Genomic DNA, 27,357 nt, shown 5'->3' on the forward strand with positions numbered 1-27,357 from the left:
GCAGGATCAGAACCCAGGCAATGGTTTATGAAGCAAAGGAGGAAGGACAGGTGTCTAGTCACAAAGGAAAAGAAGTTGAGCAACGTTCAAAGGACATTTGTGTCCTTCAAATTAATAAGACATATGCATTAGATAGGAAACGTTCTGAGTACTAGGGACATAGGGAATACTCCAGAAATATTGGCTTTCATTGCCATTATTGTTTTTTATTAATAACAGAATAGTTATTGTTATATTAGTCTTTATGGAAGAGAAAATATTGAGCTTACTTAAGGATGCTCCTCTTCCCCTTAATTTTCTGATGCACAGACTGATCTGTTTAACTGTCACAATTCCAGAAACATGAATGAAATTTCAACATTTGGAAAGTTTAAAAAGGCAAGAAAGAGATTTTGTAATTTTTCTGTTTTTCTTTTTCGTTCTTTTTTTTTTTTTTTAGCTTATAAACAATAGGAGTTTATTTCTCATCATTCTGGAGGCTGGAATGAAAGTCTGAGATCAGGGTGCCAGCATGTTGGGTGATGGAGGGAGGTTCGGCCTGGAGGCTAGAGACTTCTTACATCCTTACCTGGCAGAAGGGGTGAGGGATCTCTTTTATCAGACACTAATCCCATTCATGAGGGCTCTACCTTCATGACTTAAGCACCTCCCAAAGGCCCCACTTCATAATACCATCATAAATGGGGGTTAGGATTTCAGCATATATATTCTGGGGGTACACAAACTTTTAGACCATAACACATATATTGGCATAATCCTTTTCATATTTTTTCAGTGTATTTAGGTTTCCTTTCTGTTATTGATTATTTATGTTTTTTAATTTAATTTAATTTTTTATTGAAGTACAGTTGATTTACAATGTTGTGCCAATGTCTACTGAACAGCAAAGTCACCGTTATATATAATATATATGTTATATATTTTATATATAATATATATATATACTTTTCACATTCTTTTCCATTATGGTTTATCATAGGATATTGAATATAGTTCTTTGTGCTATACAGTAGGACCTTGTTGTTTTCTGTTTTTCTTAAAGAAAATGTTGAAGAGCTTCTCAAAACATTAAAAATAGAATTACCATATGATCCAGCAATTCCACTTCTGGGTCTGCATCCAAAAGATCTGACAGTAAGATCTCCAAGAGCTACTTATACACCCATGTTCTTAGCAGCATTATTTACAATAACTGAAAGGTGGAAGCAGCCCATGTCTCCAGTGACAGATGAATGAATAAGCAAAATGTGGAATATACATACAGTGGAATATTATTCAGCCTTAAAAAGGAAGGGCATTCTGACACATGCTACAACATGGATGAACCTTGAGGACATGATGCTAAGTGAATAAAACCAGTCACAAAAAGAAAAATGCGGTAAGATTCCACTTATATGAAGTACTTAGAGTAGTCAAATTCATACAGAGAGTAGAAGGCAGAAGGGTGGTTGCCAGGGGCTGGGGGGATGGCAGAATGGGGAGGGGTAGTGTTTCATGAGGACAGAGTTTCAGTTTTGCAACATGAAAACTGTTCTGGAGATGGATGGTGGTGATGGTTGCACAACAATGGGATTGAATTTAATGCTACTGAACTGCATACTTAAAATAGCTTAAAGGGTACATTTTATTTGAAATATTTTGTCATGATTAAAAAAATAAATGAATTAATAAAAAATCCCGAAGGAACTCTTTCTGGTTTGCTTTACTCATGCTCCGGCCCACTGAGCTTTGAGAAATCAGTTGCCCCTCATTTCTCGAACTTCATAGATGTTCTTAGGGAACAAAACCCCACCCTCGCTTCTGTTTTATACTTCTCCCTCAGCCAGAGAATCCTGCAGATCAGGGAATATTTAACACCATTCATGGAGACTCAAATCTTACCTCCTCCTGTTCTTGGTAGGATCACATCCAAGTCCGGCTTAGAAATAACTGGGTGAGTGCTATCTCCTGGAAGAATCCATGGCAGGAGACAGACTTAGATCCTTACCAACTCTGTCCCCTCAGTCTACTTCAGGATCTTTGGACCTTTCCAAAGAGGCAAGAAAGGACTGACTAGGCGGTTCTCCAAGTGTCTACCAATTGTTCTTAGGAATGAGGGGGAAGGAGCCATCCATAATGAGTTCCCAGGGATCAGAGGCTAAAAGGATAATGAGAATTACAGAGCTTTCAACACCCAGCCTCCATGCTCCACCTACCAGGGGACAAAATAAGGACACTGATAAGTTGGTTATTCTCAAGGAAGATAGTACTTACGATGGCACTATGGTTTTTAAACTTTAGTGTGTATCAGAATCACCCAAAGTGTTTGTTAAACAGATCTCTGGGTCCTACCCTAGAGTTTCTGATTGACTAGGTCTGGGGCGGAGTCCAAGAATTTGCATTTCTAACAAGTCCCCAGGTGATGTTGATGCTGATACTGCTGGTCAGGGGGTCACACTTCAAGATTTACTGCTGTAGAAATTCCTAAAGCGTGGTGTGGAATCAGCCACATCTGGATTCAAATTCTGTATAAAGCCAAGGAGGAAAATCCTTGAACATGTTTGAGCTTTTGTTTCCCATCTGGATAATGGGAGTGAGAATGTAGGACTACCCTACGTTCCAGGAGTACATATGAAAAGGAAAAAAATAAAGCCCACAGCAGAGTATGCATTTACTGGGGCTCAGAGCAGGTCACCCCCAAATATACCAAAGTGTCATAATGATTATTTTGAATTAAAGTTACTTTAGGGACTTCCCTGGTGGTCCAGTGGTTAAGAGTCTACGCTCCCAATGCAGGGGGCCTGGGTTCAATCCCTGGTCAGGGAACTAAGATCCTGCAAGCCACACAGCCCAGCCAAAAAAAAAAAAACTTCACAAAAATGTCCAATGCGAGAGGGACACTTTGACCCTCCCCTCTGTCTCCTTGAAAGCAGAAAATAAATCTCCCATGTGAAAAGGTACCCTCCCTGTACCAGGAGGATGGAAAAATCCTTATCACCAGAGATAGGGAGCCCAGGGCCAAGAAGGCTATATAAACAGATCTTGTTACTTCTTCATCAATTAGCCATCCAAGCCTATTTTTCTTTGTATGGTCAACTTCTCACAAATTTATTGTTCTTTTGTCTAAAAATTATAAAAGCTGCCTGCCTTGGTCACTTCTTAGGTCCTATTTCTATGAGACTTCTGTATGTATGACTTAATTTTTGTTTCTCCTTTTAATCTGTCTTGTGTCAATTTAATTATTAGATCGCCCAGAAGAACTCAAGAAGGAGGAGGGGATATTTCCCCTTCCCAACACGTTCATTATTCATATTCTTATTATTTTAAAATTTTATTGGAGTATAGTTGATTTACAATGTTGTTTTAGTTTCAGGTGTACAGCGAAATGATTCCATTATACATATACGTATATTCATTCTTTTTCAGATTCTTTACCCATATAGGTTATTACCTAATATTGAGTAGAGTTCCCTGTGCCATACAGTAGGTCCTTGTTGTTTACCTATTTTATATATAGTACTGTGTGTATGTTAATCTCAAGCTCCTAATTTATCCCTCCCCACCACGTTTCCCCTTTGGTAACCATAGGTTTGTTTTTGAAATCTGTGAGTCTGTTTCTGTTTTGTAAATAAATTTATTTATATCATTGAAAAAAAATAGATTCCACATATGAGTCATATCATATGGTATTTATCTTTCTCTGTCTGACTTACTTGACTTATTATGATAATTTCTAGGTCCATCCATGTTGCTGCAATTATTCATATTATTTATATTACGATTACCAGGACTTGAGGAGATCCCGACCTGATTCCTCCCTTTGAGTGGAGTGTGTTGGAGGGTTTAGGGTGGAAAGGACAGGAATGTAAAGGAGGAAGAGGAAGAGGCAGAAGAGAGAGAACATCCAGGGACAACACTTATGAGTTGTGAAGAAAGAGGACCATCTTGAAAATTCCATGAGGATCCTTAATCACAGCAAGGAGCAAGTTGTCTGGGGAGACTGACCCCCTTTCCTTGAATCTCAGTGTCTTCCTTAAAGGGTTGGATCCAAAACCAGCAGTGTGAGGATTCAACAGCACAGCTCTCCTCCTTCCCTTCCTGGGACATAAAGGGATGCATTGGAGCAGCCTGGAATTCTCAGAAATTTTTGAGAAGTATTGATTCCTTTGAGTAGTGAATTGGCCCATGCAATTTTAAGGTGAGAGAAAGGGGTCAGCGGAGCCACAAGCAATTGCAAATCTAGTGCCAAGGGACTTGGAAATAGGCCAGAAAAATCGGGAGGGCAGTTAGACAGTGATTCTCACTCTTGACCAGGCGTCAGAGTCACCTAAAGGGTTTCTTAAAACACAGGTTGCTGGGTACCACCCCAGACTTTCAGCATGTCTAGATGAAGTCTGAGAAATTGCATTTCAGAGAACTCCCCAGGTAATGCTGATATGACTGGTAGAACCTGCTGCAAAATGAAAATGTGGGACCCCATGTTGAAAAAATGTCAAGACAGTGATAGCAGAGCATTCAACCAAGAGTGGGGTCCTCTGTGGCTCTTCTGGTTGCACACCCATGAACCCAGCCCTGGCTGCTGGTCTAGGGACACGTTGTGAGAACAACTGGTTTAGACTTCCTACTTAATTAACCTAGGACTACCTCCAAATAGGAATAATAATGATAACAATAATAATGTTGCCCCCTTTCCTCTAGAACTTACAAGCATTTCTGTATCTCCAGGATGGCCCCACAGGAGACCACAGGGGCTGAGTTTCTCCCCAGGATGTAGATGTTGAAGATAAATTGATGCTTGAGAATTTCAAGGAGACAGTCATGTGTGCAGTTTCTGGACAATACACATTCTCTAAGAAGCAACAAGGTAGCAAAGCTTTCTGGTTGGTTGGTGTGACATTGTGTTGATAGGGGACACTTAGTATATTTACAGTTTTTCTCTGGCCCTAGGGGCCTTGTCTCCAAAGCTCCTCATTAGCCAAAGTGTTCTATCTTCACTCTAATCCTGCAGCAGAGGGAAGGAAACTACTGGCTTGCTAATTCCCTGAGCCGGGGTAAGCATGTGGCCTTTCCTTTCTCCTGCCTCTTGTACCAAAGCTCACAGTCTGGGATGATCAAGATGCCCAACAGGCTCCGTGGCCATGGCCCACGGGCCCAGCCGCTCCGCGGCACGCGGGATCCTCCCGGACCGGGGCACGAACCCGTGTCCCCTGCATCGGCAGGCGGACTCTCAACCACTGCGCCACCAGGGAAGCCCCTGGCTCTTCTTTTAAACTCAGCAAAGTTTGTTTGTTTTTCGGTGCTGGTGATATTTTCTAATACATATTAAAATACACAGTCTTTAAAATACTGTCTGCATCCCATTTTGGAAACACTAACGAGTGCATCTCTATAGCTTCTAGATTTTTTGCATCAGGAGCACCTGCTCAGGTAGCCTCCTCTGACTCTCCCCCTCGGCCAGGGTTCTTAATTTGGGGATCTAGTCATTGACGGCACTCACCTATGACTGTACTGAGATCCAAGACTCTGAAAATTATCTGATGAAAGGCCCTGTAAAATGCAACTACAAGAGAACAGTTTTTGCTCACCATGGCTTAACACAGTGCCCGACCCAAATAGGAGCTGATAAAATATTACTCTGCGAGCCAGGAAATCGTGGCAACCCATGAGTTAGGTGCCATTATTATACCCATAATGGGAACCAATGATTAGAGGCAATGGTTTGTTGGGAAGTCAGGAAAAAGATCTGATTTGTAGCACTGGTCGATTTCTGAGGTGTAAATTCTCCCACCACAAATTCGAGCTCTCGGTCATTGAAGGCAGAGCTGGGAAGAGCTGTATGATCAGCTCTGCAGTGTGGACTTTCAGTGCACCACTGAGAGGAATTCTCTATTCTTCAAACTCCCCAAGCTTTATTCATGCCTCAAGGCTTTTATATAAGCATTTCAGGCATTTCTCAATGTCCTCTCCCAGATCTTCCTACAGTTGGCCTTTGTAATTCAGATTGTCAAATTAAAAAAAAAAAAAAAGAAAAATACCACTTCGAATGTCAGTAAGGAATGACTTTATTAAGAGGGACTATTGCAGCATGCAGAAACGCCTATTGTTAGCCAGAATCGTTTCAGAGAGGGTATGTAGGAACAAAGCTTTAATATGCGGAGGCCAGTGGCTGGAGAGGGAAGGAGGGACTCATTAAAAACTGCTTTGTGGGCGGGGCTGGGATGATAGTGGGGGTGAAGGGGAGCGGGGGCGAAGGTGAGCGGGGGCTGGGGGTAAAGTGCAGGATGTCAGAGGAGTGGGGAAGTGTCTTGAAACTTAACAAAGTGCTTTAAATAATTGCAACAACAGGAAAAGAGGAGGCAGGAAATGTTTGTTGTCAGGCACGTGGAGGAGGGGTGGGGATCTGGGACTGACGCAGAGCTAAAAAGTTATAGGGCTGGAAGTTCTCACAAATAAACTGTCTCGCTCTCTTAAGTCCATCCAGCCTCGGTTATGTCAAGCAACGTTTTAATCAGCCTTGTCAAGGTCTCCGCTGGAACATCAGCTCCCCAAAGAGTGCCTGTGTTCAACTACTACTAGTCATTCAGGTACCCCATTACCATTTACTTTTCTTCTAGCATTTGCCACTTGCTTTTTCTTTCTTTCTTTTTATTTTTTTTGGCCGTACGCGGGCCTCTCACTGCTGTGGCCTCTCCCGTTGCGGAGCACAGGCTCCGGACGCGCAGGCCCAGCGGCCATGGCTCATGGGCCCAGCCGCTCCGCGGCATGTGGGATCCTCCCGGACCGGGGCACGAACTCGTGTCCCCTGCATCGGCAGGCGGACTCTCAGCCACTGCGCCACCAGGGAAGCCCTCTTTTTTGTTTTTAATATTTATTTATTTGGCTGCGCCGGATCTTCGTTGCCACGTGCGGGATCTTCCTCGCGGCATGTGGGATCTAGTTTCCTGACCAGGGATGCAACCTGGGCTCCCTGCATTGGAAGCGTGGAGTCTTAGCCACTGGACCACCAGGGAAGTCCCGTCATTTGCTTTCTTCCTTATTTGATTTTTCTGTGTATATGTTGTGTTGTTTATTTTACATTCCTGGTATTTAGAATAGTGCATGGTATACAGTAAGTACTCAATAAACATCAATTCAATGAATGAATAATTACCCTGTAAAAATACGCAACGATTTAGACTTCCGTAGGCAGCGAACCACTCTATTGATACCGCTGAATACAGTCGACCCTGGGGGTCGGTAGATCCGCGATTGGCTGAATCCGCAGATGCGGGACCCGCTGAATGGGAGGGCAGAATGTAATACTACACCATGTTACATAAGGGACTTGAACATCTTTGGCTTTTGGTATGCGTGGGGAGGTGGTCCTGGAACCAATCCTCCGCAGATACTGAGGGACGACTGAACTTGTATCTTTACTTGTACAATTAAAAGGAACTAGTGTAAACAGGGTGTGTATTCTTTGGTTCAACAATAATCCTATATAAATCAGTAACACTGAGCCTGTTACTGTTTGGGCTAGATGACTGTGTAAATCTAGTCAGGGAGAATAGGGTGTGTCTTTTAAGCCTTTAGTCCTTTCAGTTGTCATAGTTATCATAGATAAAAGTCAGTGACCTTGTGCATTTCTCCAGACAGAAAGCTTGCTGTAGCTGAGAAGTATGTGGACATCAGCCTGGCCCAAGCTCTTACCTCGCTGACTGTGGATTTCTGTGTCTTTCGGTGAGTAACGAATAAGAGCTTGTGGCAAGGGCTCCCCACTGCCCTTCACTTTGTAAGGTAATTTTTACCCTGCAGAACATTTTCTCTTGACTGTGGGCATCCGGGTGCATTTGAGATTGAGGTATCTTGTGAAATGGAAATTTTCAGTTATTTATGTTGGGTAAGCGTCGACTGAAAAAAGTGCACAACGTATGAGTTGTGAGTTAGGTTTTATTTGGGGTAAAATGAGGACTATAGCCTAGGAGACAGCCTCTCAGATAGCTCTGAGGAACTGGCCCCATAAAGGTAAGGGGGAGGTCAGTATACATGTGATTTGGGTGAAGGGGGACACGTGCAATGAAGCACACATGTTGGCAGAGGGTTGCTACTAGTCATGAGGAACAGATGTCTCTGTCAATGATTTTAGTCCTTTTCTAGATATAAGAAGATGCAAGGAATTGGTCTCATAAAATCTTCTCCTGAAGAATATCTAACTGTCTGAAGACCTGTTCTGCCTGTTTTTCCCAGAGCACAGAGCGCTCATTCCTCAGCTCTGCCCCGAACTCCTTTCAGGGTGTATTGAAGGTCAGCCACTGCAGTGGCTAGTTACTTCATCCTTGTAGAGGCAGACTGCAGTTTTTCATCCACAAAGGCTTTGTTCACAGGGTGTCAGGATGGGCAATTTATTACCTTTTAATTATGAGTGCTACTATTAAGGTCAGCTTTGTTCTTTTCAAGCTAGCTCAGCTAACCTGACAACCCCCAACGCTTGAAAGTCAAGACATTCTTTAAAAAGTGATGCAAATTTCATTAAGGTACTACCTGAAATGAGAGTTCAATTGACTTTGTATGGAATGAGTTTTACCTCGTGCTGTGTTAATTAAATATTTGTTTTTTCCCAAACCATATAAAACATAATAAAAGCCAATTTTCATCAACTTTTAAGTGCGAGTAATTTGGCTATAAAAGAGTATTCTCTTACAGAATTTGATGCTTCCTTTACTTAAATAGAATTCACATTATTTTAAAAACTCACTAACAAACTTATTGGTTTTTTTTTTTGTTTTTGCGGTACGCGGACCTCTCACTGTTGTGGCCTCTCCCGTTGCGGAGCACAGGCTCCGGACGCGCAGGCTCAGCGGCCATGGCTCACGGGCCCAGCCGCTCCGCGGCATGTGGGATCTTCCCGGACCGGGGCACGAACCCGTGTCCCCTGCATCGGCAGGCGGACTCTCAACCACTGCGCCACCAGGGAAGCCCAAGCTTCTTGTTTTTATCATGTATTACATATATTTTAGTGATTATCATTTATTATTTATTTTTAAAAATTTATTATTTATTTATTATTATTTTTTTGGCTGCGTTGGGTCTTCGTGGTGGTGTGCAGGCTTCTCATTGTGGTGGCTTCTTTGTTGCAGAGCCGGGCTCTAAGTGCACAGGCTTCAGTAGTTGTGGCTCATGGGCTCTCTAGAGCACAGGCTCAGTAGTTGTGGTGCATGGGCTTAGTTGCTCTGCCGCACGTGGGATCTTCCTGGACCAGTGCTTGAACCTGTGTCCCCTGCACTGGCAGGCGGACTCTTAACCACTGCGCCACCAGGGAAGTCCCCTATTCTTATAATTTAGTGTGTGCACACTGAAAAATTCCCCGGGTGAGTTTTTGTCTCCTGTCAGTGGTCCACAAATATTTATTACATGTCTGCATCGAGCCTGTTCCTGTTTGCTCAGGCCCATGGGTACAATGGCAAACAAAATTTATAAGGGTTAGGTCCCCTGGAGTTTACAGTCCAACCATCAAGCCTACTTGTAAATGATAGCTGGTTTTGAGTTATTTTATTTTTTAAATTATTGTTTGGCCCTGCCCACGGCATGTGGGATCGTAGTTCCCTGACCAGGGGTGGAATCCATGCCCCCTGCATTGGGAGCAGAGAGTGTTAACCATTGGGCCACCAGAGAAATCCCTGAGTTATTTTAAATGGGAGCACGTCAATGGAGGACTCAGTCTAAGGGCTCATAAAGCCTCTTGGAAGAAAAAAAGTTATTGAAGCCAAAATCCACAGTCTTAGAAATGACTAGGATACAGACAGGCAGTGGGCTAGGCTGTGATGGGGCCAGGAATGGGGAGAACATTTTAGCAGGAGGACTCTGCACATGTAAAATCCCTGAAGCAGCTAAAATCCCTGGATTGTACCAGGATGTGAGCAAGACAGGACATGGCTGAAAAAAGAAGCAAGAGAGGAGGAAAGTGAACTAGATTGCAAGAGTCTCAGCCACATGACTTGTAATCGGGAAAGCAAGTTCAGGGTTTAATTTAATTTAATGCTGGTGGGAAGCCATTGTGAGCCGGGGCATCAACAGTTAGATTTGTGTTTAGCAGAGCTAGCTGCACCATGAGGATGCTGGGTGAGGATGGAGTACAGAGGACAAGCTTGACTGGTGGAGAAGAGATTAAGGGTTAGTAGTAGGATTTAGGAATGAGTGATGGTAATCTAGACTCTTGGTGGCTACAAAGTAGAACAGAGTGATGATTTGGGGGGATAGGTTGAAGGTGGAATCCATACTCATTCATTTCTGCACCCAGAATGCTGTACACTTTACGATGTGGCTAGTGATGTGCTAGTGACTGGGTATAGGGTTTTAATAAGAAAAAGCCATTCTCTTGGACATTATAATCTAGTGGAAGAGAAAATATAAGTAAGCAAAGAACTAAATATATAATTACAAATTCTGAGGGCTACATAGGGAGACTCAGACAATAAGATTGGCTTTATATTAAATATGGGGCTCACAATAAAGGTGATTCTGAGGAAATGACATTTAAATGGACAGAAAAATGACAAAGGAAAAATTATCCATGTGTGGCAGGGAACGGGGAAGAAATTAATAGTTGAGCTTTTCTCTGGAGAGAGCACCATTGAAATGATTGGAGTTGGGTGGAGAGAGGGTGTGGCTTGGATTAGTCTGTCAGTTTCTGCTGTTGGGTAGGGTGAAGTCTACAAAGGAATAGTTTTAGGTTTCAGGTGATTGCTGCCTTTGGGGGATGGGGGAGGAAGTGTGCCCATATTTTAAAATTTCAATGGCTGTTGTGGGCTGAGGGGAGAGGAGTCAAGGATTCTGTGGGTTTTAATTGAATCCAGCCCACAGGAGGGGAGAAGTGTTTATCAAATAATTAATCTTCAGTTTTAATTAATTACAGCTGTGGGGTGGGGTAAAGGGTGTGATACCAGCGATGCCTTCTGCCTGCTCTGAATACCTAGAGCATTAGTACTCCTTACTGAGAGCGCAGAGGCTTGAAGGGAAAAGTTTTGGGCAAGAGATAAGTTCAGTCTGATAAGCTTCATCCAAGGTGCCTGCAAAACGTTTAGATGGCCATAGTTGAAAAGGCAGCAGGATACATGGGTCTTAAGCTCAGATTTGAGTTCTCAAACTGGAGATTTGGGTGTTATGAGCATAGAGATGTAAGTTATTTATTTTTAATATTTATTTGGTTGCACCGGGTCTTAGTTGCGGCACCTGGGCTCCTTAGTTGTGGCAGACGAACTCTTAGTTGTGGCATGCATGTGGGATCTAGTTCCCTGACCAGGAAATCTAACCCGGGCCCTCTGCATTGGGAGCGGAGTCTTCCGCTGCGCCACCAGGGAAGTCCCGAGATGGAATTTAATTTCAAGGGAATGCATAGATGTGGAATACACAGAATAAGGTGAGAGATAAGGGCCAGGACTGAGCCTTGAGGACAGTCAACAGTGGGAGAGGAGCTGGCCAATGAGCCTGAAAGACAGTGGCCAGAGAAATAAGATTCTGTAAGGAACGGCACCAAAAATGCAGGAGAGCTTAAACAAGCTTTATTTGGGAACGCTCCCGGGCGAGGTTCACTGGTCCGAGAGAAAGGGGCCAGAGAAGTCGCGCCTGGGTGCGGGCGCGAACAAAATTTATGGGGGTGGACGCAGGGGAGACGCTTGCTGTGTGAAGCAGCCCCCTTTTTCGGTAATCTTTTGGATGTTGTGGCAGTGTCGGTTGCATCAGCTTCAGAGCCGTTGGTTCCGCCCCTCGGGGAGCGGGCGGTTGCATCAGCCTCAGAGCCATTGGTTCCGCCCCTCGGGGAGCGGTTGGTTGCGTCAGCCTCGGAGCCGTTGGTTCCGCTCCTCGGGGAGCGGGAAGACCCGGGCCGAGTGGAAAGTCCCGGGCTGATGCCGCTCGTGGGTCCGGCTGCATTAATCACCCTGGCGGGGGTTCCGTCTGACTCCCTGGGCCCTTCCCCGGACCTGCTGGCCTTACAGATGCCAACCAGGAGATTATGGTAACAAAAGCCCCGAACAGAGGCTGATTTATAGAAGAAAGTAGTGATAGAATTTTTCTGATGAACGAACTAAGTCAAAGACAGAATGGCATTCACTGGATTAATCCTCTTAAATCCTTGGCAGTCTTGGCAGAGCAGTGTCAGTGAGGTGGTGGTGAGACAGAAACCAGTCTGGAGTGTAATTAAGGGAGGTGAGGAAATGGGGAGAATGAGAGGGTGGACCAGTCTTTCCAGAAGCTGGATGGAGAAAAGGAAGAGGAACTGAGCATTTACTGTAGGGCTAAGTGGGACCCAAAGGCATGAATTTGTTTCAAGATGGGAGATTTTTAATTTTTTTCAGATGAACAAGAACATTTATTTACAAAGAAGAGATGCAAGGCAGTATGTATTAGAAAATACAAGGCAATATTTAGAAGATGTAAGAATATGCAATCACTTAAGATAACTCTCAAACTTTAGAAAAATTACAAAGGAAAAAGGAAAAAAAATGAGTATGGAAAATACCTGTCTCCAAGGCCATGCACTTTCTCTTCATTTTTTTTTTTAACATTCTTTTTTTTTTAATCTTTTCCATTATGGTTTATCATAGGATATTGAAGACAGTTCTCTGTGCTATACAGTAGGACTTTGTTGTAAGATGGGACATCTTTGATTATGTTTCAATGTTAGAAGTATGAGTGCAGTGGAGTAGAAGTTGATGGTGATGGAAAAGAGCAAAGGAATAATTAATAAAGCAAGCTTTCTGAGAAGGTAGCAAGGGATTAGACCAGTGGTTCTTAAAGGGGACATTTTGCCCTCTAGGGGACATTTGGCAATATCCCTTTCACAACTAGAGGGGATACTACTGGATAGAGATGTAGTATCTGGATAGGGATGCTACTAAGCATCCTACAATGATAGGATGGTACCCCCATAACAAGTATCCAGCTCAGAATGTGCCAAAGGTGGGAAACATGACATAGCAAAGTAGCAGATACTGACTTTAGATAAGAAGGCAGACATACCTTGTTTGCAAAGTGAAAGAAACCATGATGCTGTGGAACTACTTTTGTACTAGTGGCAAGAAAATGTGGAATCCTTCTTTCATTGTTAAGAGTTTCTCTGCAAAGTAAGATGTAAGATCATTTGTTATTGAAGAGATAAGGTTGAGACCGTATGAGATTCAAAATCTTGGAGGAATTGTGAAAAGGTCTTTGGATAACTAGGAGGTTAAATTGCCTGTTGGGCTTTTCCTTTAGTGTTGAAGCCCCATTTAGAGTATGTGGACTCACATTTTTAGTGCTTCCCGTATAACTTATTGGATAGGAATTACCCAGGCGGGATAGACAGATGGTTGGAATTATCTAAGGCAGGTGTTATGATTCCTCAGAGAGGAATTTGAGGTTTTAGAAAATGTATTATTGAAGTGATGGGCCATGGCATTTCATATGTAGTGCCAAGGAAATGAGGATTATAAATAGCAATATGGTGGAAGTATGGATGGCTTGGAAGCTTCCTTGAGGTAGGAAAGCAGATGCAATACAGGCAAAAAAGTGAACAAGATGGAAGTATACCTACTGTGTTCAGAAAGTGGGATGTCTGACTTTTTGCCTTCGTAGAGAGCAAGAGTCTCAGGTGATGATAAATTTAAGGTGTTTGGTTGAGGTGTGGAAGCCATGGACGTTTGCTAGTTTATGCCCAAGAACATGGAATCATCTTGAATCAGAGCAGGGATGGGAGTTAAAATGAAGAATGGGAGTCAGGTGACAGTGACTTTAATGGGTCAGGTCTGTATGTTGGTGCTAATTCAGGGGAGAAGCCAGTGAAGTGCCTCAGTGGAGGTGGAATTTTTGATAAGTGGTGGGTAATGCGGTTTCATAATGTGGAGAATGTACATTAGGAATGGAGAAGGTCAAGAATACCCACTATATTGCTTTGAGGTTGTACGTGGCATGCAAAACAATGACCCAGGATCACAGACAGCTTGAATCTGAAAGGAACACATATTGGATGCATGGTGATGTAACTGTCCTAAGTGCAAAGGAGAAATAGAAAGCTTGTGAATTCTCTTGTTAGTATTTCTTTATTTCAGAGCCCTGCCTGGAGTGGATCATAGAAGCAGTAAGAGGAGCATCCTTGTTCTCCTGGTTGCTGTCTGATCATATTTACTACTTACAGACTTGCAGAATGGCAGCCCCACATCTGTCCACTATATGTGGTGAGTTCCTAGGGTAGATTCACTTTACCAGGATTAAGTGGGCACAGAATAAGGGAGTTGAGTAGCCACAGGGGACTGGGAAGAAGGGGCTGAAATGAAAGGAGGTGGGTATGGAGCTCTATGAACACTTGGTGCCCCAGAATTTGCTCATGTCGGATTCAGTGCCCTTTGGGATTTTAGAGGAAGGGCATATGTGCATGGTGGGGAGAGGGAAGAAAATTTCGGGGTGGCACCTCCTTATCCCATCCATTTGTTTTATAAAGCTGGGAAAGGTAACAACTCAACCTTTCTGACTTTCAACTTCCCTTGCTAGGAAAGTTGAGACTATGTATGTGCCTAGAAACTCATGTCACCCTCTCCTCTAGCTCTGCCTGTCCTAGACCCTTCCTGTGCCCATGAGAGGATCACAGACATGGAAAACTTCCACTCTGGGTTACAAGTGAGTCATAATTTTTTTTCTTTCTCCTAAAATACATTCCTGTCCCCTGGGGTGAATGCATCTCCTTCCAGTACTCTGGAACCTCATAACCCATCCTGCATTTTGAAACTTCTGATGGTGGTTAAGGGGCTTCCAAAAAAAAATTCTTCTACTACCTTACTACTTACAGGTTTTTTTCAGGCATCTCTCCTGCTTAGTGCTCTTAGTAAAAGAAGTAAAATGTAAAAGAAGGATATAAAACTGTCTGAGCCTCAAAAATGTATGGCCACTCTGTGGGAAATAATTTTTTCATTTAGGAAGTATTTCTCTCATTCTTGCAACGTGTTCAGGTCTCTGATTAACCCTGCAGATAGAAGAGAGTATGATTATGAAAGCTTTCAGACTAGGAGTGGAGAGATACATTTCATCATGTGTTAGAGAGGCCTTAAATTCTTGAGGCTGGTTGAAATTCCTTAAGGCGTGAGCATGAACAGAGAAGGAAAGATTCTGAGAACTGAATCCTGGGTTAAATGAAGAGCCCTCATCAGAATCTTGAATTTACTGTGAAACAGGTCTTTCATTTCCAGTGCTATTGTGCATGATCCTCTCCCCAGGAACATTGGTGGGGTTGGTGGCTGGTTGAGACAGAATGTGTTGTCATTTTAGAACTCAGTAACCTTTGAGGATGTGGCCATGGACTTCACCCAGGAGGAGTGGGCATTGCTGAATTCATCTCAGAGAAAACTGTACAGAGATGTGATGCTAGAGAACTATAGAAACTTGGTTTCACTGGGTAAGACTAACAGAATCCCTTGATTTATTTACTGAATTTGAGCATGGATTTCTTGGGTGAGTAAGACCCAATCAACTTGTGATACAGACTATAGGAGTTTTTTTTGTAGGCTTTTACTTTTAAGAAAAATTGCCATATTGAGACATAATTCACATACCATAATTTACTCATTTGAAGTGTACAAAACAATGGGTTTTTTTTCTAGTATATTCATATAGCTGTGCAATCGTCACCACTGTCTAATTCCATAACATTTTTGTTGCTCCACCTACAGGGTGTTTCATTCCTCCCTGCCTGCAGCCCCTGGCAACAACTAATCTACTTTCCTTTTCTACAGGTTTCCCTATTCAGCATTTCATATTAATGGAATCATACCAAATGTGGTCTTTTGTGACTTATTTTTTCACTTAGCATAATGTTTTCAAGGTTCATCCTTGTTGTAGCATATGTCAGTACTTATATCCTATTCATTGCTGAATAATATTCTCTTGCATAGATATACAACATTTTGTTTATCCATTCATCAGTTGATGGACATTTGGCTTTTGACACTTGCTGTTATGAATAATGCTGCTACAAACACTCACATACAAGTTTTTGTGTGGACATACGTTGTCCCTTATCTTGGGTATACGCCTAAGAGTAAAATTGCTGGGTCATTTGGTAACTTTATACTTAACATTTTGAGGAACTGCCAAACTGTTTTCCAAACTGGCTGTATCATTTTACATTCCCTTCAGCAATGTATGCAAGTTCCAAATTCTCCACATTCTTACCAACACTTATTTCCTGTCTTTTTTTTTTTTTTTTTGCGGTACGCGGGCCTCTCACTGTTGTGGCCTCCCGTTGCGGAGCACAGGCTCTGGACGCGCAGGCTCCAGACGCGCAGGCTTGGCGGCCATGGCTCACGGGCCCAGCCGCTCCGCGGCATGTGGGATCTTCCCGGACCGGGGCACGAACCCGTGTCCCCTGCATTGGCAGGCGGACTCTCAACCACTGCGCCACCAGGGAAGCCCGGGTTGGGAATATTCTTAAATTAAAATGTCACAGATCCTGTTCTCTTACCAAGGTTCAGTAATTTCTCTTGGAAAGACAATTTTTCATTTATGGAAAGTTGATCTCTGAAATGCTTTACTTTTGCTTTCTCTGTTAGAATTTTGTCATTTTGCTGCTTATAAAGTCACAACTGCCTATCTTCAGAACCTCAAAGAACAAGTTGTTGTCACAGTTTGATGGTAGTTTTTGTTGTATACTGCATGGTCCTCTCATATGTATCTTTCCCCATAATAGGACATCAACTCAGCAAGCCTCCTCTCATCACCCAGATGGAGCAGGAAGATGAAATGGAGATAGCAGAGAGAAGAATTCACCAAGACACCTGTTCGGGTGCGCACCAGGCATATATGAATGTCTTACCTACAAGATCTGTTCCCTGTGCTAAACATCCTACCATTTTATACTCTAGGAACTTGAGGTTATGTTTCCCATTTGTTTCAGATTGGGTTGGGGCATTACCTGCTTTTTGTCAGCATATTGTCACCATGTCTTTTCCAAAACTTTTTCCCACTTTGTTCAGATGAGCTGATTCTCCTTAAAACCAAACAACAACAGCAAAAACAAGGTATTTTGGAGAAATATACGCTCAATGGCAAGAAGGTAAGAGTCACATGGGATAATTTCTTGTCCTCACATTAGAAGTCCAGAATTCTCTAAGATAGAAAAGGACTAGAGGGTAATATGAGTGATATCACACTCATTTCACCAACAGAAAGCAGAAGATTCTCTAAGTATTCATTTGAAGGAAACTCATAACTTAGTTCCAAAAATGGTTACAGAGAATCCCCAAGGTAAATAATTGCATAATGGAATTAGTTGTTAAATGTTTAAGATACCCACTCTAAGGCAATTTTATCTTAAATCTGTTGAAGAGACTCCAGGGAAGCCATTTGGTAGAGCAATCAGCTTATTCAAGCTGATAAACTCAGTCAGAAACTGCATATGCACTAAGAAAATGTGAAACTCTCATGCTAATAAAGTGCTCATGAGATGTATCAGAATTTATGTCGGGGGAGATTCTCAGTCATGAACATGATAAATCCTGTGATTGTAACTCATATTTTAATCAATAGGAACAAACTCTTGGAGGCAGTCCCATTCAATGCAGTGAAATTGTTGAAGCCTTGAGTGTGAAATTTAACATTACTCAGAATAAAATTTACCCTAGCAAGAAACCCCATCGATACCTTGACTCTGCAAAAGCCCTTAGAGATTCTTCACGTCTTAAGCCATCTGAGGGAATTCTTCCTCGGGAAAAATCTTATGAATGTAAAAAGGACGAGAATGCCTTCCTCAGGAGTTCTAACTTAGCTGGGCACAAGAGACAACATACAGAAGAGACATCCCATGAACGCAGTGACTTGGGGAAAGTCGTAAATTCAATCTCACACCTTAAGAAGGATGAAAAAACTCACTCTAGAGAGAAACCTTTTGCGTGTAATCAGTGTGGTAAGGTATTACAGAGCCATTCATCCATTAAGTTGCACATGAGAATCCACACTGGAGAAAAACCGTTTAAGTGTGATCAGTGTGGGAAAGCCTACAGCTCAAGCTCTTACCTTACGCGTCACAAGAGAATTCATACCGGGGAGAAGCCCTATGAGTGCCGTGACTGTGGAAAAACCTTCCGAGATAGCTCACTTCTCAGACAACACTCAGGGACTCATTCAGGAGAAAAACCCTACAAATGTGATCAATGCACCAAAACCTTCAGTAGAAGCTATAGGCTTGCCATACACCAGATAACACATACTGGAGAGAAACCCTATACGTGCAATGACTGTGGGAAGACTTTCAGTATTCTCCCATATTTTAAAAGACATGAGAGAATCCACACTGGAGAGAAATCCATTGAATGTAGCCATTGTGGTAAAGCCCTGAGTAGTAAGTCATCTCTTAAGGTACACCTGCGGATACATACTGGAGAGAAACCTTTCAAGTGTGATCAATGTGGGAAGGCTTTTAGGCTGAGCTCCAACCTTATCACGCACAAGAAAATTCATACTGGAGAGAAACCCTGTAAGTGCAATGACTGTGGGAAGGCTTTCAGGGATCGTTCATGTCTTAAAGAACATGTGAGAATTCACACTGGAGAAAAACCCTTTACATGTAATCAGTGTGGAAAAGACTTCAGAGTGAAATCTTTCCTCATTTTGCACAAGAAAATTCACATGAAAATGAAACATGAATGTAAGGAATGTGGGAAAACCTTCCGTGGACTCTTATCTTACAGGAGGCATATGAAAATCCATACCAGGGACAAGAAACCTTTTAAGTGCAGTGAGTGTGGAAAAGCTTTTAGCAGGCATGTGTCCCTTACAGTACACATGAGAACTCACACTGGAGAGAAACCCTACGAGTGTAATCATTGTGGAAAATCCTTTAGTGTAAAGTGTAATCTCAATGTGCACAAAAGAATACATACTAAAGAAAAACCCTATAAATGCAATGTCTGTGGGCAAGGTTTCAGTAAATCCTTACCCCTTCAGCGTCATGAGAGAACTCATGCTCAATAAATCCCCTTTTAATGACATCCATGTAAAGTAGCTTTCAGTGAACTCTCAATCTTTAAGGCATACAACCAAATGCTAAGCGAAAAGAACTGGTTGTGAAGAATGTGAGAAAGCCTCTAAGTAATGCATATATGGAAGAAACCTAAGTTATGCAATGACTGTGAGAAATCCTTTATTCATTCATTATCCCTTAGAAGATATGTGATAACGCTGAAGGGAAAATGTTTTAATATCTTCAAGACTTGTTACTTGGGCTTCCCTGGTGGCGCAGTGGTTGAGAGTCCGCCTGCCGAGGCAGGGGTCACAGGTTCGTGCCCCAGTCCGGGAAGATCCCACATGCCGCAGAGCAGCTGGGCCCGTGAGCCATGGCCACTGAGCCTGCGCGTCCGGAGCCTGTGCTCCGCAACGGGAGAGGCCACAACAGTGAGAGGCCCAAATACCGCCAAAAAAAAAAAGACTTGTTACTTGAGAAAAATAAACACCTAATGTTTTAAGCCAACATGTTTTCCATGTGTTTGTTCCTTTGTTTTGTGTGTGTGGTGGTGGTAGGGAGGTTTTTTGTTTTTCTTTTTTCACTCCTAATTGACTAGTCACTAATCAAGAGTCCACAGATGGTCAGTTTTTAAAAATAAAGTTTTATATATGGTAACAAAAGTGAAAAATTATTTGGTACAGGGATGTTTGTTTAATAGAAGTTTACCTATTGGATAAAGCTCTTAAGTTGTGCTTACAAATCATCTGTGTACCTCTATATTTCATGTGTCCTAACCTACCATTGCCTGCACAAAGTCTGTAATGAACCTTCCCATGAAGATTGCAGATGGTGAAATTCTCCTTGGAATTCTGAACTTTTTCCAACACATTTTGTTTACATTTAACATGTAGAAGAATGTACAATTGCATGAATTTTTACAAGGTAGAACACTTCTATATTAACTACTGTACACTCTGGTTAAGATATAGAATATTAGGGCTTCCCTGGTGGCGCAGTGGTTGAGAGTCCGCCTGCTGATACAGGGGACACGGGTTCGTGCCCCGGTCCAGGAAGATCCCACATGCCGCAGAGCGGCTGGGCCTGTGAGCCATGGCCGCTGAGCCTGCACGTCCGGAGCCTGTGCTCCGCAAGGGGAGAGGCCATGATAGTGAGAGGTCTGCGTACAGCAAAAAAAAAAAAAAGATATAGAATATTATAGGCACCTGAGAATCATTCTTTAATGCTCTTTCCATTACTAATCACTCTTGATTCCTACCACCAGAATGTAGGTACTCTGTGGAATCATGTCTTTTTAATTTTTTAAGTCAAACTATAGTTGATTTACAACGTTGTGTTTGTTTCTGGTGTACAGTAAAGTGATTCAGTTATAGATATATACACATATTCTTTTTCATATTCTTTTCCATTATGGTTTATTATAGGATATTGAATATAGTTCCCTGTGCTATACAGTAGGATGTGGGACTTTGTTGTTTATCTATTTTATATATAGTAGTTTGTATCTGCTAATCCCAAACTCCTAATTTATCCCTTCCTCACCCCTTTTCCCTTTGGTAACCATGAGTTTGTTTTCTATGTCTGTGAGTCCGTTTATGTTACCTAAATAAGTTCATTTGTGTCTTTTTTTTTGGCCACACTGCGAGGCTTGCAGAATCTTAGTTCCCCGACCAGGGATCGAACCTGGGCCCTGGCAGTGAGTGCTGAGTCCTAACCACTGGACTGCCAGGGAATTCCCTGGAGTCATGTATTTTAAAAACAACTTTATTGAGATATAATTCACATACCACAAAAGTTCACCCATTCGAAGTGTAAAATTCAGTGATTTTTTAGTGTATTTAAGGTTATGTGCACTCTGTGCCTGATACTGTATGTTATCATTTGTGCCTGGCTTCTTCTGCTCAGCATTACATTTTCGAGATTGATTTTTGCTGTTGCATTTAGCAGGAGTTTATTTTCATTGTTGCATAGTTTTCTATAGAATGAATATGCACACTTTATCATTCACCTGTTTTGAACATTTTATCTGTTTATAGCTGGGATATTTTACAAATGGCTCTGCCACAGACATTATTGTGCATGTTTTTTGATTCACAGTTGTACATAATTTTGTTGGGTGTGTGTTTAGGAGTGCGTATTTATTCAAAACTACCCAACAATTTTCCAAAGTAGTTGCACCAATTTACATTCCCAGTCTCTTGCCAATATTCCACATTGTCTTTTCAGTTTGGCCATTTTGATGAGTATGGAGTGCCATATTTTGATTTTTAAAATTTTATATTGAACTACTTTTACACTTAGAGAAAAGTTGCAATAATTGGGAGTTGCTGTATATCCCTCAGGGTTTCTCAGTATTAATGCAATCAGTTTATCAGTCACTTCCTTTATGATTAGTGCTTTTTTGTGCTTTCTTTAAGATTGTTGGTTTATGTCTGTTTTTCAGGCAACCTCAAAAAGCCTGCCCAGGTAACTAGTAAATTGGTTTCCTTGCTACCTCTTTCCTACTAACTTCATTCATGTAGGGACTTTAATTAAGAAAGGAGAAAATTTTCTTAAGTTACTGTGTGACAATGATCCCATGATACATTCCCTGCATCCCTGAGTCTCTGTCCCTATGGGGACTTAAACCACTCTTCCCTAGTCCTTTAGTGATAATCTCTGGCTCAGAGAAGGCTGGGAGTTGGTCTTAGGAGGAGGCCATCAGGTCCCTTAAGGTTAGACCTGAGAATCCAATAATGCGATACCCTGGATGTGAGAGGAAACGTGGGAAGAAAATGACATATACCTGTCTGTCCTCTCAGGGTCCCGAAGTCAGCAATGCAGGAGCTCTCCCTTCTAGCATCTGTGTTCCTTAAGGCTATAAGCTGCCTGGGGGAAGTAATGACAGTACACATTTGGCTAATGAGGAGCTTTGGAAACTGAGCCCCCAGGGCCATAGAGATTGCATATAGTCTATCTGTGACCACTCTGCTCAATAGCCCTACTCAGGTCAGGAAAGAGCATACTGGAGTCTCCTGAGATGATCCCTCTTGCCCAGCATGCAGTTGCCTTACTTGGTCCATCTGCCCTTCCTGGGGACAGATTTTCCATCCCCATCCTTCAATATCCAGAGGAAAGGTGAATGAGTACATTGATGGCTCCAAGGTAATCTGAAGTGCCCAATAAATGCAGTGAGAAATTGAACAGTTTATTTTTTTTTAACCAGCCTATCTGGAGGACATCCAAGAGGTAAGAAAGTTCAGTGGAATTACAAGTGAGATGACAGGTTTTTGACGTTCTTGGTGTATTTACTTTTCCACATTCATCCTATTTGCAATCAGCTTTCATCATTTCTGGCTCCTATTCTGTCTTCTAAATCCAAGGGACTCCTTCCCCAGATGAGTATGAATTAGCCTCTTCAGAAATCTGGCAGATGTTTTTACAATTCTCTGGTTTCCCTCATTTATTTGGTAGTGAGTGGGGCTGGAGTGACGTGAGTTTGGCTTCTCAATTTTCCCAGTCCTCATTCCAGATTTCATCTTTAGAGAACTCAATCAAGCCTTGTCCTTATCTCTTGCTTCTGAGGACTGTGGGAGAGGACGTTGAGTCTACTGTTTAGTCTTTCTTTGAAAACCTCCAAACAAAACATTACAAAATATTTTAAACCATGAGAACTGCACAGCAAGCAGTAAAATAAACAGCCATGCAACCACCTTCCAGAATTAATGCCAAGCTTTTGCCATATTAGCTTCAGCCACCTTTAAAAGATTGTGACGAAGGCAGACATCATTACAGAGCATGCTAGGTGCTCAGAAGAAAACCACCAGGACAGAAGTCCAGAGCCATGAGCTTACAGAGTAAGCAGGGTCTCAGTGCAGTCACAGGAAAACTTACATGTGTGTTGGAGCACATGGGCATGTGAACCTGCCTTTTCAACTATAAGTTGTATGAAATGTAGGTGTAGGTCAAGTATTTCTTTTTCTTTTGGCTGCGTTGGGTCTTTTTTGCTGCGCGTGGGCTTTCTCTAGTTGTGGCACGCGGGGGCTACTCTTTGTTGCACTGCGCAGGCTTCTCATTGTGGTGGCTTCTCTTGCTGCAGAGCACGGCTTCTAGGCACGCGGACTTCAGTAGCTGCGGCGTGCGGGCTCACTAGTTGTGGTGCACGGGCTTAGTTGCTCCCGCGGCATGTGGAATCTTCCCGGACCAGGGCTCGAACCCCTGTCCCCTGCATTGGAAGGCGGATTCTTAACCACTGCACCACCAGGGAAGTCCCAGTAGCTTACTCTTGACATTTTCTTTCTTTTTTTAAAAATTGAGATATAATTGACATAGAACATTGCATTAGTTTTAGGTGTACAATATAATGATTTGATATATGTATCTATTGCAAGATGATGGGCAAAGAACAGCTTTCATGTCAAAGTTGAGGGAGATATGAGGCTGCTGAGTTCATTTCAGAAGGACTGCAGAGGCAAGCTGAGGAGACTTTCACTGGCCAAAAGACAATTTGAGAATTAATATAAATAATAACTGCAGTGTATTGAAATATATCAAATGCATTTAAAATCCAGGAGTTCATGATGACAACATTTATCGTTGGATAATGCTGAAAACCAATTATTTTAAAAAGTGATGAACACAGGAATCAAGAAGTATTCTTTCTTATAAGAACTCAATTTCTTATAAGAAATAAATCTATTTTTTACAAAATATTTATTTAGTTATTTGGCTACGCCAGGTCTTAGATACAGCACGAGGGATCTTCATTGTCAGTGCGGGATCTTTAGCTGCGGCATGTGGGATCTAGTTTCCTGACCAGGGATTGAACCCGGGCATCCTGTGTTGGGAGAGTGGAGTCTTAGCCACTAGACGACCAGGGAACTCCCAGAAATCCACCTATTTAATTCGGGAAACTTCATCTTTATGGAAGTATTTCAGCCAATAACTGAAAAAAGAATTAAAATGTCAGCATTTTGTAACTCCTGGTGAATTAATAGATCCAGGCAATAATTATTACAAGAAGACAAATAGGCAATATGTTCTTCCTCATGAATATATTTAAGGATGTCAAAAATTGAACCTAAATTTAATCAAGATTCTAGACTAGAAGTAGGCACATTTTTTTCAGTAAAGAGCTAAATAGTAAATGTTTTAGGTTGTGTGGGCTATACAGTCTCTGTCACAAGTATTCGCAACTCAGACGTTGTAGCGGGGAAGCTGCCATGGACCATAAATAAACGAATGGCTGTGTTTCAGTAAACCTTTATTTACTGAAATAAGCAGCAGGCAGAATTTTGTCCACAGACTGCATTTTCCCAAACTGTATTCTAGAATACAGTCTTAATAATTTTATTCTGGAGTTATTTGCTTGGAGACATCTTAAGGGAGAAGACAACATTCCATGACTATTTTCCTGTGAGTACATAACCCTACTTGACAAAGAATAGATGGACTATAAAAGCTTGGGACAGGGCTTCCCTGGTGGCGCAGTGGTTGGGAGTCCGCCTGCCGAGGCAGGGGATACGGGTTCGTGCCCCGGTCCGGGAGGATCCCACGTGCCGCGGAGCGGCTGGGCCCGTGAACCATGGCTGCTGGGCCTGCGCGTCCGGAGCCTGTGCTCCGCAACGGGAGAGGCCGCAGGAGTGAGAGGCCCGCGTACTGCAAAAAAAAAAAAAAAAAAAAAGCTTGGGACAGGGGGTGGTGTGGGGCGAAGCTTTATGGGAATGTAAAGCAAGAAAAGGAGAGGAAAGAAGAGGGGAGACAAGGAAGCAGGAGAAAAGACCTGTAACTGATTGGTTTCAAAATATGGACAAGATTAAGGAAGTTTCTCTGAAGTTTTGTTTTCTTGTCACCATCTTTCTAACAGACCCATTGACAACGTGAAACCCTGAAACCTCTCTGATGCTGCAGAATTCCTCCTCCTGGGACTGTCAGGGGATCCAGAACTGCAGCCCCTCCTATTCTGCCTCTTCCTGTCCATATACGTGGTCACTGTGCTTGGTAACTTGCTCATCATCCCACCTGCACACTCCCATGTACTTCTTCCTCTCTAATCTGTCTTTCATTGACATCTGTTTCACCACCACCACAATCCCAAAGATGCTAGTGAACATCCAGACACAGAGCAAATCTGCCAGTTACACAGGATTCCTCACCCAAATCTGCTTTGTCTTGACTTTTGCTGGACTGAAAACTGGAATTCTGGTCATGATGGCCTATGATCGATTTGTGGCCATCTGTCACCCACTGAGGTACAGTGTCATCATGAACCCCAAGCTCTGCAGGCTGCTGGTTCTGATCTACTTTGTTAGTGTTGTGGATGCCCTGCTCCACACTTTGATGGCACTGCGGCTGTCCTTTTGCACAGAACTAAAAATTCCCTTCTTTTTCTGTGAACTAGCTCATATTCTCAATCTCGCCTGTTCTGATGTCCTCATCAATAATGTCCTCGTGTATTTAGTGACCAGCCTGTTGGGCGTTATTCCTCTCTCTGGGATAATTTTCTCTTATACTCGAATTGTCTCCTCTGTCCGGAAAATCCCGTCAGCTGGTGGAAAGGATAAGGCATTTTCCATCTGTGGGTCACACATAATAGTTGTTTCCTTGTTTTACGGGACAGGTTTTGGGGTGTACTTTAGTTCTGCAGCCATTCACTCCTCCAAGAAGAATGCAGTAGTATCAGTGATGTACACTGTGGTCACCCCTATGATGAACCCCTTTATCTGTAGTCTGAGGAGCAAGGCTATGATGGGGGCTTTGAGGAAACTCATCTCTAGAATATCATCTTTCCATTGATTTCCACTTGCTTTAGGCTTACACTGCTGGAATATAACACAGAGAAATAAATTAAGGAGAGGTCCAGCAAGTCTGACCACCTTCTTGAAATACTTAAGACCAGACATCAGATGGTTAAGGGTGAGAATTTGTTTTTAATTAAAGAAAATTTTTTGGTGTTTCTTTTTTATTTTATTTTTATATTTCTGGGGGGTGAGAATTTTGGAATCAGACCACCTGGATTTGAATCCTACCTCTGCTAAACAGTAGCTATGCGACCGTTGACAGTTTACTTGAACCCTCTAAGCTCAGTTTCCTCATCTACAAAATTGGCATAATTATATTTACAATTTTGGAAGATTTGAGACACTTCGATTCTCTCAGTGAGAATACATGCGTGCCTTCAGCAATAATAAGGCAAAAGTCTCGACTCTCATAGGGAAATGATAAACGATCACTTTATCATCTTTTCTAACAATGACTTTAGAGGTCAGATAGGTCTAGGCACAAAAACACAGGGCTGCATTTCATTCTGCTTAAGCCTTCCTCTTAAGGCTGCTCCCATGATGGTCATCAATGCCTATAGCTGTGCAGGGACACTACAGACACAATAACCAGAAACAGAAGACTGGCTGCCTCTCCTTAGGTCTCTTTGCAATGCAGAAAGAATCTTTCCAAGGAGACACCCAAAAGACATTGTTTTTATTATCAGCCTGATTTGGGACATATGTCCTGTATTAGTTTCCTATTGTCATTGTGACACATTACCACAAGCTTAGTATCCTAAAACAACACAAATGTATTCTCTTGCAGTCCTGGAAGTCAGAAGCCTGAAATCAGCTACATTGGGCTAAAGTCAAAGTGTTGGGCTCCTTTTGAAAGCTCTAAGAAAAGAATGGAATGTGGAGTTATTGTTTTTTGTTTGTTTGTTTGTTTTTGGCTGTGCACATCATGGCTTGTGGGATTTTAATTCTGTGACCAGGGATTGAACCCAGGCCAAGGCAGTGAAAGCGCTGAGTCCTAATCACTGGACTGCCAGGGCATTCCCCGGAGTTATTGTTGAATGTGTAAAGAATTTCTGTTCAGGGTGATGAAAAAGTTCAGGAGATGGTTAATGGTGGTGGTCCCACACATTGTGAATGTTCTTAGTGCCATGGAATTGAACACTTTAATTGGCTGAAATGATAAATTTTATATCTATTTCACCACAATTTAAAAAAATCAAAAAAAGGGAATTGAAACTGATAAATAACATCGTTCTCTCTAGACAAAAACAAACAAAAATCATTCCAATGTTAAGCAAAAGTCAAAGTGATTAAATATTTTGGAAGACAATATACAAAGATATTTTTATGACCTCAGAGGAGTTGAGCACCTGAGAGACTAATACAATCCAAAAGGTAAAGACTGAGGAATTTAAGCACTTTAAAAATAAGCCACTAGGGCTTCCCTGGTGGCGCAGTGGTTGAGAGTCCGCCTGCCGATGCAGGGGACACGAGTTCGTGCCCCGGTCCGGGAAGATCCCACATGCCGCGGAGCGGCTGGGCCCGTGAGCCATGGCCACTGAGCCTGCGCATCCAGAGCGTGTTGCTCCGCAACGGGAGAGGCCACAACAGTGAGAGGCCCCTGTACTGCAAAAAAAAAAAAAAAAAAAAGCCACTAAT

At 42.4% G+C, this 27,357-nt stretch overlaps 2 protein-coding genes across 2 annotated transcripts; both read left to right on the plus strand.

The window, feature by feature from the left end:
• The first annotated feature begins 14,221 nt into the window (after positions 1-14,221).
• Positions 14,222-19,762, plus strand: LOC111166570 (uncharacterized). The gene is made up of 5 exons (XM_089905347.1): positions 14,222-14,607; positions 15,253-15,379; positions 16,670-16,765; positions 16,956-17,035; positions 17,509-19,762. The coding sequence occupies exons 1-5, from the start codon at positions 14,515-14,517 to the stop codon at positions 18,949-18,951; spliced, it is 1,839 nt and encodes a 612-aa protein (XP_089761473.1). The 5' UTR covers positions 14,222-14,514; the 3' UTR covers positions 18,952-19,762.
• Positions 19,763-24,816: 5,054 nt separating this feature from the next.
• Positions 24,817-26,089, plus strand: LOC111166571 (olfactory receptor 7G3-like; the record flags this gene model as incomplete). Its single annotated transcript, XM_022558394.3, is given in 2 exon segments — positions 24,817-24,941; positions 24,943-26,089. Coding segments are annotated over 2 exon segments (897 nt in total), but the record flags the coding sequence as incomplete, so codon positions are not given.
• Between the last annotated feature and the right edge of the window lie 1,268 nt (positions 26,090-27,357).

Source organism: Delphinapterus leucas, unplaced genomic scaffold, assembly GCF_059928025.1.
Source record: "Delphinapterus leucas isolate spDelLeu-1000000601 "Yukka" unplaced genomic scaffold, BTC_Dleu_Yukka2 spDelLeu_asBTCV2_sq25, whole genome shotgun sequence".
Lineage (NCBI taxonomy): Eukaryota > Metazoa > Chordata > Mammalia > Artiodactyla > Monodontidae > Delphinapterus > Delphinapterus leucas.

What these genes read in the sequence shown, in the direction of transcription:
- LOC111166570 (XM_089905347.1), top strand. Translation starts at nt 14,515, where the DNA reads ATGTCACCCTCTCCTCTAGCTCTGCCTGTCCTAGACCCTTCCTGTGCC. An exon ending in ACTTCCACTCTGGGTTACAA is followed by an intron (nt 14,608 to 15,252) that starts GTGAGTCATAAT and finishes TTGTCATTTTAG; the next exon opens with AACTCAGTAACCTTTGAGGA. An exon ending in TCACCAAGACACCTGTTCGG is followed by an intron (nt 16,766 to 16,955) that starts GTGCGCACCAGG and finishes CACTTTGTTCAG; the next exon opens with ATGAGCTGATTCTCCTTAAA.